The 14466-nt window shown below is 38.7% G+C and overlaps 1 protein-coding gene across 2 annotated transcripts in view; it reads right to left on the reverse strand.

Annotated features, from left to right (window-relative positions):
• LOC107703256 (homer protein homolog 1-like) overlaps nucleotides 1–13866 on the reverse strand; it is a 27263-nt gene extending 13397 nt beyond the window's left edge. The window contains exons 1-2 of one of the 2 annotated variants that reach the window (XM_016505810.1): nucleotides 13526–13866; nucleotides 5619–5775 (exon numbers count right to left, since the gene is read on the reverse strand). In XM_016505810.1, coding sequence (XP_016361296.1) covers nucleotides 5619–5775; nucleotides 13526–13530 — 162 coding nt within the window. In that variant the 5' untranslated portion in view covers nucleotides 13531–13866. Of the gene's footprint in view, nucleotides 1–5618; nucleotides 6013–13525 lie in introns of those variants that run through there. The other variant, XM_016505809.1, reaches the window with a different exon arrangement.
• Nucleotides 13867–14466: the final 600 nt, after the last annotated feature.

Below are 14466 nucleotides of genomic sequence, written 5' to 3' on the forward strand. Positions count from 1 at the left end.
TTACAGGTTTAGAACGACATGAGGGTGAGTAATTAATGACAGAATTTTCATTTTTGGGTAAACTAACCCTTTAAGGCAAGTCATGTCACTCGGCGGCCATCTTTGAAACGCCTCTCAGGAATGCAAGTGCAGCTCCTATCTCTTTGAATGGGGAAACATCAAATTCTCCAAAACTGTTTCACCAAACTTACGATCAAATTTCATATTTGAAATCACCAATGAAATCTGACAACAACTGCCTCATAAATGTTGTTTCTTTTGCTCAAATAGAGTTTAAAAAAAGCTTATTATTCAGGCTAGACCAGCCAGTGTGCATGCGCAGTCCTAAGCGTGAACACCAACTGTTTCTATAGCAACCGGGACTTCGGCAGCTGCAGTGACGCGCTGGCTTTACCGATTAGCGATTGGCTCTTTTACACAAAAGGCGGGGCTTCCTTCGATAGAGTGTCCATATTGAGCATGCATTTTTTCCCCATTCAAAACTATACGAGTGACATATCTTGGGTATTCTATAGTCTTTGGTATAGTATAATATAATATAATATGGTATAGTATAGTGTAGTGTAGTGTAGTGTAGTGTAGTATAATATAATATAATATAATATAATATAATATAATATAATATAATATAATATAATGTAATATAATATAATATAATATAATATAATATAATATAATATAATATAATATAATATAATATAATATAATATAATATAATATAATATAATATAATATAATATAATATAATATTTCACAGAAAAAGTATTCTCAGAAGGTAAAAGTGACAGTTTTTTATCTTTTTTTCTGAGAGTGAAAGGGCAGGATATAATATAATATAATATAATATAATATTTCACAGAAAAAGTATTCTCAGAAGGTAAAAGTGACAGTTTTTTATCTTTTTTTCTGAGAGTGAAAGGGCAGGGGATGTGTGGAACATCATGAATGACAGGTGTTTAAACAGAAATCTTTGGCCGCAGATTCTGTGCGGATTTAATGACGATGCTCCAGGATGACATTCAAAGTCGATCAGTGATCAATTCTGGAATAATTAAACCACTTATTTGCTGTATAGTGAGCAGTCCGTCTTAAAAATGTTTCAAAAATGTCTAAATGAGATGGTCAGGATATGGTCAGAAATGTATGCTCACAAACACTTAACTGCCTTCAGTACATCTCAAGATATTTCCTGCGTTATAAGCCTGTGAAATGTTATTGATGAAATGACGACAGTCACTGGCAGTGAATGTGTTTGTGTGGGTGTTAAACCGAGAGCAAATAAGAAGGGAGGAAAAAAGGAGAAGGACAAGAAAGAGGAAAGAGATGCACTGTGAATGTTAAACATTCTGTGCAATAAATCACATAATTATAATTTGAGCATCCAGAGATTCAGACATCTTCACAGCAAAAAAAATCCTGTTCTTAATCAGTATCAGTTTTCCAGTTGAAGGAAGATCTAAACATCTGTACATAAATGTGTATTAACAGGGAAATTACATCGATAGTAAGCCTTCATGTCATGGTATATCCTGTTGCAGTGGCAGATATTTTTCACTTGTTTTAACTATAAGCCTCATATTCTCATATATTTTTTGCAGTGTACTTCTTTAAGATGGGTAATGTAAAACATGGATGCAACAGATGGATGCACAAAGCATAGCGATCCATGAAGACTGCGTGGATAAAAGGCCTCGAGCGCTCTCATACTCCCACACACTTCCAGAACAAGTCCAAATGGCCACGCACAAACGTGTAATTTCAAGAGAGAAAATCGACAGTGCTACCACTGTCAGCTTCCTGTGTGTGTGTGTGTGTGTGTGTGTGTGTGTGTGTGTGTGTGTGTTACACATGTTATACAATCATTCCCTCAGAGAGGCTGGAAGGATGAATGCTGTGCCCTCTGTTCTATACTTCCAGTAGTTAGCATTCCCACAGATATTAAAGGTTAACCTACAGAGCACAACAGTAGAGTTCTGGAAGTTAAAATCCCATTCATTTTCAACTGCACATACTGTACATCTTTTAAAACAAATGTGCTATGAGCTCTGAGGTTGTTAAGTGATGGTATATGCCTCTGTGGAAACCAGAAATCAGCATGATTTCGATTTCATATCATTTTTAAGCAATGAATATCTGGTAAATTACACAAAATCCTGAAGAGAGATCCACCAATCATGAAGTTGCTGTTACCATAGTAATGGGAATCTGTGTAACAGCAGAGCTCAAAAGTGATAGTCCACATGTCCATAGTTAATTTTAGTTCTCAGTACTCTGAAACAAGCATCCTTTCAGACAAATACTCAAATGCTCATTACCTGTAAAAAAAATCAAATCAAAAAGATCAAATCAAAAATAATCAAATAAAAAAGATTTCCAAAATGACTTTTTGCTCAATTCCTCCACATAGAGATGACAATGACGACTGGAATTAAATTATCACATGAATAAATTATAAGCATATTAGCATGATTTCTGAAGGATTATGTGACACTGAAGACTGGAGTAATGGCTGCTAAAAATTGAGATTTGCCATCACAGGAATAAATTACATTTTAAAATATATTCACATAGAAAACAGCTATTTTAGATAACCTTAAGACTAACATATTGATACTAACACCCAAGAAACTTTAATTTTGATTTCATGGGGACTTTAAGATACTTAAATGTCATTTTAAATATATCCTCATGTTGTGCTGTGGACATTTTGACCCAGAGAAGATTTCCTTCTTCCTGTTGATGTTATCGCACTGGACTAAAACTGACTTTGCTCACACAGGGTATAATAACTTCCCTGAAAATTTTTGATAACTTATTTATTTGTTTTACATAAATAAATTAGGGTGTACAAGAGTCACATGTATGCTGTCATGATGAACCAATAATGTCGCACTGAGACTCGATAGATGAATCAGTGAATCGTTTTTCATTCTGTTATTTTATATGAAACATTTAAACAAACCGATTCGGTTTGAAAACAGTGATGAAGTGTGTAAATGATGATGCTACACTAACTACTGCTAAAACGCTGCATGTAACTGGAAAAGCTTCACTATTTTGAAAATGACGAAGCTATGTAATAGCATACTACTAAAAAATATAGTTCAACTAGTAGTGTTTCTGCTTTTGTTATTGTTTCTATTAATAAAATGGCAAAAATGTAAAAAAAAGAAAAGTCCTCAAAGAAAACTCCAAACTAAACTGAAACTGCATTTGATCAAATACTGTCAAGTGAAGTTATATTTAAGATAATGTGAAAAGCACTCAGTGGATAGAGACCTTACTGCTGGCTGTGCTATTAAAGGTCAATAGTGGTTCAGATAAGGACAAGGCTTTAGTGACAAGTCCCTGTCATTCAGAGTGACAGGACCATATTCAGCTGTGTCATACAAAAGTAAGGGCAGAATAAATTGCATAGGGGTAACAGGAGAAAACACAGACTTGGTCAGAGCTTAAATATCATTGCAGGCTTTACATGAGCTCTTCAATCAATGTAGCATCCTGCTAATACTTTCGGCCTCTGTGAGCCGTAACTGAAATTCCCTGCAGGGCTCAGACTTGACTTGAGACCAGACTCTAATTACAGCTGCTGCGCTGACCCCATTCCCTGCCCCAGTCTCATAAGGAACAGTAACATTTAAAGGCATTATAATTCTGCATGCAACTGCGGATCTCAATATTTTGTAATACCACTACCTAATTTCTTTGCAAAAATGTATGGGGGTGGTACCACGGGACAGAGATCATATCAAAAGATAAAACATAGTACTTTGATGATACTAAATGGTTACCATATTTATGTACCCTTGTATTTTGATGATACGCCAAAGTATTTCAAATGATACCACGGAATGACCATGGTATTTTTGGTATTTTTTTGGGTACTTTTTGGTACTTACTGGTTGATAGATAAGTTTAGACTGCTAGTGTAGAGTTTTAACCACCAATGAAATGCTGTATGTTAAAGAGGTTATGGGATGGGTAAATGACAATAGTGTCCACGCACTTGTACAGCACTTTGGGATGCAGTAGTTGCATCACAAATGTGCTTTATTAAAAATAAATAAATTCACACTCAAAGTTACTTTTCACATTCACATAGGCTTTTAAATTTATTTTTCATGGTAAAAGCATTTTTACCCATTAAAAATACCATATCACATTTTAAAACAGAGGAATTGTAGTGATATGGTTACATTGATTGGCATGAAAAGGTCAAATTATCTGATATTTTCAGAGACTTATTGACTGTGACACACAGTGTCTGCAGGGGTCCACTCAATTCCATTAGTTTATCAAGGCTTTCTACATTTTTTTAATTCATGTACATTGTGCAATGGAACAAAAATAATCTTATTTAGAAATTTAAAAAATGCTCATCACAGAAGAGGTGCGTTCAACTCATTGTAGCTATAATTTGCATTTCAATGTATTTTTGAATAAATGATAGATCTGGACAAAAAATGAGCATCATATTGTTGACCTTATGGTACGTTTAAGGCCTACACAAACTCAATATGGATCAAACAGGATCAACTGCTGATAAACAGTGTACGCTTGGTTGTGTAGGTGTCACAGTGCAAAGTGCACTGGTTCACATGTTATTTCTGTCTCTGAAACCAAAAGCTAAGGGGAGGGTTGAGCATCCCAACTCACAAGCACATTCAGACATACTGTGGGAGCTATTTTAAATCCTCCTCTGCTGAACTTAGGAACCGCCGTAAGGATATGGTTATGACTGCACATGAAACATTCCATGTGATTGGCTTTCAAATCATAAAATGTTTCGGAGATTTTGGTGTTACAGTTGAAAGCAGTAGTTTGTAGTGTGTCCACTCCTGCAGGAGCAATGCTTGTGAATCATACATTAATTGTGTCCAAGGGTTGGTGATTTGGCCTACAAAACCATATGGCTGATATCAACAGTGGGTTTTCAGGAGGATGGTGGATGTACATGATCTGCAGTGGTCTGATTCCAAGTAGTGTGGACAATTACATAATCTACATCAAAATAAATGGGTAAAACTATGAAAGCCTTAGAGTAAACAGTCTACGGTAAGATGGATGGACTCTAGCGGATGTAGAGTCGTTTCTACTGTCTATTGATGTTTCCTGGATTATTGGGCCATTACATCCACTGTATAAGGATGCACAGCAGTGACCAATTCAAGTGCATGCTGCTCTCCACAGGGAGAGTGAACTAATCCACTCCTTTCCAAGGGAATATGTTTGATTGCAATCTCTAGCAGGTCAGTCTTGTGCATATTCAGTTCTCTTGAGCAAAAAAAGGGTCCTACTAATTCAACTGATGCATCAAACTCACATTCTATTTTTGAGATTTGGAAAGCATTATCAGATGCTTTTCCTGGACCGAAGACAATCCTTTAATCTCCACCAAGTCCTTTGCAGTCCTATACACTCTTAAAAATAAAGGTTCCAAAAGGGGGGTTTTACAGGGATGCCATAAAAGAATAATTTTTGGGTTGAATCTTTTGTGGAATGGAAAGGTTCCATGGATGTTAAAGGTTCTTCATAGAACAATAGGTTCCAATTAGGAACGTTTCTTTTTAAGAGTGTAGTACCAAAAAACATGAATGAACAAAAAAACACCACATTACCTTTGATCCGTCCAAGCTGATGATCCTGTACACGTTCCTGGTACTGTCATAGAAGTAAGATACAGTGACCGCATGCTTGCTGGTGGGCATCCAGTTCTTCTTAGTGTTGGGGTCTATCTGGAAGATGTGTGCCCGGGTGCTGTAGATGGGCTGCTCCCTGAAAGGTAGGAAGAAAAAGTGGTGAACCTCTTTGTGCCTGAGCACCGTCGTCTCTCCAATTCCTTCAGGTGTGCTGGAACGGCCCGGTAGACTGATCACCATTTCTTCAGCCTCCATCTTGCTGCTGATCACCACTTTTTGAACCCAGGTGGAAACCTGGGTCTGTCCTAACCAGTCAGACACATTGGTGCCCTGCTACCAGTGCAAATCGACCATTCAACGCCCTGCTGATATGGAAATGCCAGCTGTTTGGCTGAGGCCGTGTGGGATGGACACTAAATATAGTCAGGGACGCAGTAATCTGTGCAGTCCCACCCCTATTGACCTGATCGTTGCTGTTGGAAGTATGTTCGCACACGTTGGACCACACTAAGAGCATATCAGGGCTCTTTTCCCAGACAGCCTAGCTCTGATAATCGCACATAGATGAAGGTAACATAAATACTAGATGAACTAATGTGCATGACTTATTTTAGTCTAAGAACATGAGTGGATTTCATAAACACCCCAGTCAAGTTTTCCAATGCTGCATTTCAAGGTTGCGTTAACAACGCAAAAGTCAACAATACAATCTGCACAAAGATAGTGTATGCAAAAATGAAAATTCTTTTTTTATTTACTCACCCTCATGTTTAAGCCTGTATGACTTTATTTCTCTGTGCAACACAAAAGGAGATATTTTAGAGAAGGTTTCAAATATTTTTGTCTACAAAAGTCAGCAGGGTCCAAAACAACACACCATTTACTTTCATTGTACGAACGACTAAAAACACTAAGACATTTCTCAGTATATCTTCTTTTCTGTTCAACAGAGGAAATAAATTCATACAGGTTTGGAACGACATGAGGGTGAGTAAATGATAATAGAATTGTCATTTTTGTGTGAACTATCCCTTCAAGAAATTAGTCATCTTGGAGGCCATGCACAGTGAAATTCGAAGGTTGTTTTTTTTTTGTGAACATTATCATCATCTTGGACAACAAAAAAACAGAAAAGCACATGGACCGCAAGCAGAATGGAATAATCACTCTCTAGAATAATAGGCAATCATCACGGAAGAGAACAAAGGAACACTGCTGTCTCACTCTGAACTTTTCTCATTCTTCTCAGCACAATTACACATTTATCCTCATTCCAAGTGATACATACATGTCACCAGCAATTACCATTCACACAGCCAAAGCTGAACTGTGACACTTCTCAGTAAGGTAGATAACTAGATAACATTAGTTAATGCATGAGGTATCATAAATGAACAAATAACAACAATTTTTACAGCATTTATTATCAGTTAAAGATGCACTATAGAAAATCTTCAGGGTAAAAATTAAAAATTTTCAAAATTAAGCAAGAATATTATAAATCAGCGAAAAAAAGTGTGCTTTCCATACTCTAATTTTACTATGGTAAGCTAAGACAGAGACATGAGGGCAGAATAAATGCACAGCAGGTAAGGGCTTAATTGATGAAGGGCAGGTGAAAGAAATCAAATCAAGACACATGAGGAGAAACTAAGACACAGAGGACATGAACACAACAAAACTGTGACAAACAAAACCCCCCAACACCCACCCCCACCCCTCCTCCAGGAACGCGTCGACAAATAGTCCAGAGTAAAAGACAGGAGCAGGCGAAGGGATGGCGACCAGTGACCGGAGACAACAGGGATAAGAGGAGATGGTGAAGGGATGGGGACCAGTGACCGGAGACAATAGGGATAAGAGGAGATGGTGAAGGAATGGGGACCAGTGACCGGAGACAACAGGGATAAGAGGAGATGGTGAAGGGATGGGGACCAGTGACCGGAGACAATAGGGATAAGAGGAGATGGTGAAGGAATGGGGACCAGTGACCGGAGACAACAGGGATAAGAGGAGATGGTGAAGGGATGGAAGATGGAGCAGGCAGGACCAGGAAGGCGACGATGGAGGAAGGAGCCAGCAACCAACCCGGAGAAGGGCGAGACAGACGATGACAGACAACAGGAGGAGATGGGATGGAGAAGGCAGGAGGAATCAGGGCAGTGAAGACGGAGGGAGGAGCCAAGAGATGGATTGTGAGCCAGAGCAGGAGGAACCCATCAATAGATCACCAGAGCCCAGCCAAAATGCAGGTCCACGACAGAGTCGCAGGAGGGAGTAGCCATGGTGGAAACCAAGGAGGAGGATCTAGGGAAGCGAGCTTCTGCGAGGATGCAGGCGATGGTGACCTAGACAGAGCCGAGCAGACATGGAGCCTGGGCTACACTGATGATCCAGAGGGCCAAGGCAGAGCAGCAGACTCCGGCAAACGAGGTGGAGACGTGGCTCCGGAAGACCGCGATGGAGCCGGAGTGACTGAGGACGAAGGCAGAGCCTGGGGGAAGGAGGAGCCTGACAGAGCCAGAGGGATGGAGTGACGAGGCAAAGATAGAGGAGTGGAGTCCTGAGGCGGCGGATGACTGACGACTGACCAAGGTGGAGCCGGATGGATGAGGGAGAACAGTGGAGCCGGTGGGATGATGGGCCACGGTGGAGACGAGGGAGATAGGAGCCAAGGCGGAGCTGATGGGTCAGAGGACTGAGGTGGAGACAGGGGAGCCTCATGCCAAGGCGGAGCTGATGGTAGGAATCCCTGATGCGGACCCCTAGGCGAGAGTAGGCTGAGGGTGTGCCGAGGGGGTGATGAAGAAGAGTTCAATATCTTTTAATTATCCAAATAACAGGGCAAAATCTACTGTACACATACATACTAGCACAAACTGACAAGACCAGATATCAGACAGAGACAAGAGGGCAGAATAAATACACAGCAGGTAAGGGCTTAATTGATGAAGGGCAGGTAAAATAAATCAAATCAAGATACATGAGGAGAAACTAGGTCACAGAGGACATGAACACAACAAAACCTTGACATTGGTTCTATTCATTGGTTGTTGATTGGATTTTGTAATGTGGGCATTGCACTCTTAAAAATAAAGTTTCTTCCTTTAACATCCACTGAACCTTTCCACTGCACAGAAGGTTCTTTATAGTGGAAAAATCTTTATTTGTTTATCTAAATGCTCTTCACAGTAAGAAAAAAAAATTCTTTAAGAACTGTTCACTGAAATGTTCTTTAGGGGAAAAAAATTAAACCACCCTTTTGGAACCTTTATTTTTAAGAGTGTAGGAAGTGACATGGGAGGTTTTCTGAAGCCCACTACAGTATAACCTGCTCATTGGCCCTTTCCCAACATACTACTCTAAAAACAGCTGGCCTCAAATCAATGTCAAAGGTCATCTGTCTTGACTACTGTATATTCAGTCATCAGCAGATGGAGCTTTTCCATACCATTACCATACCCTACAATCCTCTGACCCAATTCCACAGATTACACCCTTCAAATCCCGGGAAGAATCGCAATCAATCCCAATAAATTCCATTGTATTATTAAAATATAGGATCAGAAGTGCGAAGCATAGAATGGAGAAAGGGGGCAATATCCCAAGCACAGATACAGATGGTTTGTTGCTTATATTCCCAGGATAATTAATCACCATATTCAATTACATTAGCGTGTTTCTAATCAGCTGCTGCAGGAATGAGAGAAAGGAAGACGAAGGAGGAGAAGCAGGGATAGCTTAGTTGAGGTGGAGGAGAGAGAGAGCTGGGGAGAATAATGAGGAGAGCTGAGGAGAGAGAGTATGGAGAAGTGCTTACACTGCACCACGGAGGTGGAAAATCTCTGAAGAGCATCAAAGGCTCGTTGCATAATTAGCATTTAAATTCGATTAAAATTCAGTTGCAGTCACCATACGTGGGTGGTTCACATGACATCACATGCTTTTTTGTCCATAGGGTCATAACCATTAAAATGTAGTAACTTAAAATATATGTTTATGTTGTGAATGCAACCCATTAGCTGAGATTATTACTTTACATACTCTGTTCTCACTTGAGTACAACAGACTTTGAAGTTAATATACAAATGCCAAGCGCAAAGAGAACAAGTAAAGGAAATGAATTACAGGCATCTTTGGGGTAACAATGAAACAGTAAATAGACTGGAACCAGTCATATTGCCACATTAGCGAAAATGACTTAAAATGAGTATGGATGTTTATAAATGTATATGCTTATGAACTTGTTTGGATACCAATTTTTATAAAACATTTTCTTATTATAAATATCTTATGGTGTGACAAACATACTTGGTGTCATTCATAAAAAATAATCAAATTTATTTATCAAAGTACAATAAAAATGCTTAGAATTGTAATAGTATTCTGTGATGTTACAACAAAAATTGATGTGCATTAATTAATGCTTTATTTTTTAATGACTGAAGTGAAAAATAATTTGTACATACTTGACCAGTATATAATCTGTCACACATAACGTCTTCAATGATTAGCACAGAAAATATGACAAAATTAGGTTACAATTTTGTATTTTCATAATAGCCAACAGTATAAATGACATGATTTTCATATCTTGTTTGGTAAGATTTTTGCATTTCATGTTTCATCAATTCATGGTTAAATGTCAACAACCGACACAGAAAAAATAGGATGGCAGAACAACCTGAATTTATAAAAGGAAAATGAACGCTCGATTTCATTCTAAAATGTTTCTGAAAGCACAAACCCTCAGAGCAATCTAAGAAAATGTGAATCACTTCAAATGTTGTTACAAGCAACTATTAAACAATTCTTTGCTTAGTTTGAACAGATTGATCATACAATCCACTGGATTCAACAGTCAAATTTATCTCAAAGCTAAGACTGTACAATGTTAAATGTAAGTGATAGTCAATTATTTAAGGAATCAAAGCCCAGCTCTATATTAACATCAACACACAAGGGAGATGATTTCTCACCACCCACCTTCAACCCACCACCATCCAGAGCTAGCAGGCTATTTCATCCACTCCTTACATGAACATCTGTCTTTCTGGCCAAATAATGGAGTAACAACAAAGAAAACGAAACTTCTGCCACAATTCAAGCTTGAGTGATCTTAAATAGTCTGTACAGGTAGTGGACATACATGGATAAGTTATTTTGTTTGTTGCATAACCTGGCTGGTAGCCTGATCAATCTTCGTTTTAATCATTAAAATCATCTGTTTTAGAAAAAATAAGCAAAATAGATCACTTTTCATTTAAAGGGGTCATATGATGTTGCTAAAAAGAACATTATTTTGTGTATTTGGTGTAATGAAATGTGTTTATGCGGTTTAAGGTTCAAAAACATTATTTTCCACATACTGTACGTTATTGTTTCTCCTCTATGCCCCGCCTTTCTGAAACGCGTCTATTTTTACAAAGCTCATCGGTCTGAAAAGCGAGGTGTGCTCTGATTGGCCAGCTATCCAGTGCGTTGTGATTGGCCGAATACCTCAAGCGTGTGACGGAAATGTTACGCCCCTACCATACTGTGATGCCCTGTCCGGCCGGAGCGACGAGGCAAAAACATTAAAACCCATTATAAACAAGGCATTTGCTGCATCCAGTGGGGACATAATTACAGATTATAATTACTTATAGTCTTTTTACGCGTTGCATCGCTCCGCGTAAACATAAAACAGGCCAAACAAAGTAGTTTCGCTTTCACAACGAAACACAGTGAGCGGACCTTGAGTGAGCGGAGGCCGGAGGGCTAGAGTGAGGAACGGCCGGCGGGCTAGAGTGAGCAGAGGCCAGAGGGCTAGAGTGAGCGGAGGCCGGCGGATTCGACGAAGGAGCGGCCGGCGGGCTTGCGGCAACCCACATCGTGACGTAGACGTGGGGGTGTGTTAGAACGAGCCGTTTTAGGTAGGCGTGGTTGACTCTTAACTTTTATAAAGAATATCTCTTTGGATTTGAGACTTTAGTCTTTGCAACTTTACAGATCTTCTTTATGCACCAAGAGCTTGTAACACTTCAAAGAGAAAGGAAAAATTGAAATCGCATCATATGACCCCTTTAACAAAATTTATCTCCGAAGCACAGCTTATATTTTCCATCACTTTAATTTCTCAATGCATTCAGCCCAGGGAAGACCTTTGAAAAGCCCCAACAGCCCCTATACCACATTTCTTTAGTGCCGCCCACTTTTTCAGCTGCGTTGGTTCTGGAAGTATTTTTTCCATTAAATTTTCCCATGGGAAATTTAAAAGTATTATGAGCCATGAACAAAGCCAACGAGCTACGAGTTGAATCACAAAATTACAATCTTTTATTTGAAGCAAAATTTTCAAGATCAGACAAAAAGACAAAGGTACAAAGGTGCTCAATGGCATATGGGAGAGAACTACAAACTACAATCTACTATTTAATTGTATTAAGTTGTTGATTATATCTATAAACAATATATTTTAAGTTTATTGCAAAATATGCATATATATATAAATATTTAAGTGTTTTAAGAGCGACCGACTCGATTGCATCATTTGCAGTGCTTGATAGGCAGAGATCAGCGCTCTTTTGGTGTGATTTGCTGGCTGTGACTCTGATTGGTGGAATATTCTGTACAGCATTATGGGTAATGAAGTATTTGACCATGAATTCCACTATAAAATTATGTTGAAATAATGCAAACAGATGGCTTCAACAAAAGCATATACCATCGATTAGCAACCTCATAGCTCACAGTATCTGTCTTTACAAATCAAACCTTACAAATCAGTTTCCCTAAAAAGTTTTACTTCCAAGACCAGACTGTTACAATCTATTACCCCCACTACTGCCCTAACAAAAGCTGTTCAGTAATGTTAGGAAGCATACTACATAACAACCAAACACTTTACAGCATGTAGTAAATAGAAGTGTGCTGCTGAATTGAGTAGGATGTGGGAATAATTTTTCTCCAGAGTAATACACTCCCTGAACAGCCCATGGATCTTTCAGTGGTGATCATTTAATTAAGAATGGAGAAGAGTGGCCTTTAAGCAATTAAAGTTTTTTATTTATTTATTTAATGAAAGAAAATGCTTTGCCACCTCAAGAAAATCAATCTTTATGTGATAAAACATTTCAAATGAAAACTTCCAGACACTGATCAAAGACTACCCTGGGAAAATCTTCAAGAGTCTGATTTTTAAATAACTGCATATGGGCAATGAAAAGATTTTAGGTCATTCAGACCAAGACGAACAGTAAGACCCTTCAAGCACCCAAGTTTAAATAGCCATGTATAGGGTCACCTTTATTTAAAAGCTATATTTTATTTCAGCCTCCAGCTGAGCTTTGGAATTTCCATGTACAGATATATCAGATGTCATTGCCAATATTGGCTCCAAAATGGCATTGATGAGGCTGTGGCATTCAGCCATGCTCTGCTGAAATGTAGATTACATAAACATGACGAGATTAAAGGACTTTGGCACTGCAGCACATCAATATATGAAATTAGCTCATGTTCATTCTCATTCAGAGTGCCTGTTATCATTCACAAAAAAATAATACCATATATCATACACAGCTGACCAACAGACTGTACTCTCAGTGGTCAAAAATGGTTGCCACTATCAATAAAAATTATATATATGTGTATATATATGTGTGTGGGTATGTATGATATTTTAATACAAAATGCACATATTCATGCCATAATTATACATTATAATATAGTATTTTTCTAATTCATACATTCCTATGCAGACTATAATGGACACTAAAGGCGTTCATGAACATGAATAGTGAAAAATCTGCCCTGTCCACATAAGACCGGTGATAAAACGTAAAACGATCATGCTCTGATCTGCCAATTCCTACGGCACGCTTCGCTATTTACAAGCAACTTACCCCATGTTGCTGTTTTTCCCTCCTGAGACGAGATGCGATTTGTTGATCACCGAGTTTCTTCTTCCAGCAGAATGTAGCGGCTTTGGATGCGGTGCGCGCGGTCAGTCACATTATGAGCAGCGGCATTCTGCGTCTCTCATTACGCGCTCTGTATGTAGGCTGTCAGATGCACTGGATGGATCCCACGGCGAATTGCCCACTAATACTGCCCAATTTCAGCTAGTTTGGCACACGATAGGCTCGCCTCGCATCTCCGCGATTCGAAAATGCGCCTTAATGGTAATTTTGATGAGCGCGAGGTAACGATAGCGCTGGGGTGAGAGCCGCTGCCTCTCTCTCGGTGGGCGTGTGGCTCTAAACATGAATCTACTGTCAATCGATGGTCATAACACATACCACACAATATCCCACAACAACGCCTCTGGCACGCTCTTCTCCCATTAAAAAACACTTGCCTTTTCATCATAGGATTTTACGACGATCATATCATCACAATTCATATTCGTAACTATAATTAGCCTATCATTGTCATAATTTTATGAAAATGACTCTGAAAATCTCTTCAGTGTAGTTAAAACTATAAATATTGTATGAGAAATGAAGAGTTAGCCTTTCATTTCTAACCTTTTAACATTTCTTGTTTACTCCAAGTGTAATAAGGGTAATTACTCTTTTAATTGGCATTTCAGTTTTTTATCTCTGTCTTCCTCACTTTATTTTTATTTATTTCTTTTGTCCATTTAAACAGGAGCAAATGAGTTGTTACAGTGAATTACCCCAGCCAAAGGCTGAGTCCCGCTGATAGTACAACAGCATGATTGCATGATCCTGTTTTTAAACAACAGTTTAATAAGTCAGAGGTAATACTGGTGTCTCAGACACAAACGTGGCTGTTAGTTTTATAGCCTATATTTCTTCTCAGCCAATGAAAATTGCTCCAA

Source organism: Sinocyclocheilus anshuiensis, unplaced genomic scaffold, assembly GCF_001515605.1.
Source record: "Sinocyclocheilus anshuiensis isolate Anshui unplaced genomic scaffold, SAMN03320099.WGS_v1.1 scaffold542, whole genome shotgun sequence".
Taxonomy (NCBI): domain Eukaryota; kingdom Metazoa; phylum Chordata; class Actinopteri; order Cypriniformes; family Cyprinidae; genus Sinocyclocheilus; species Sinocyclocheilus anshuiensis.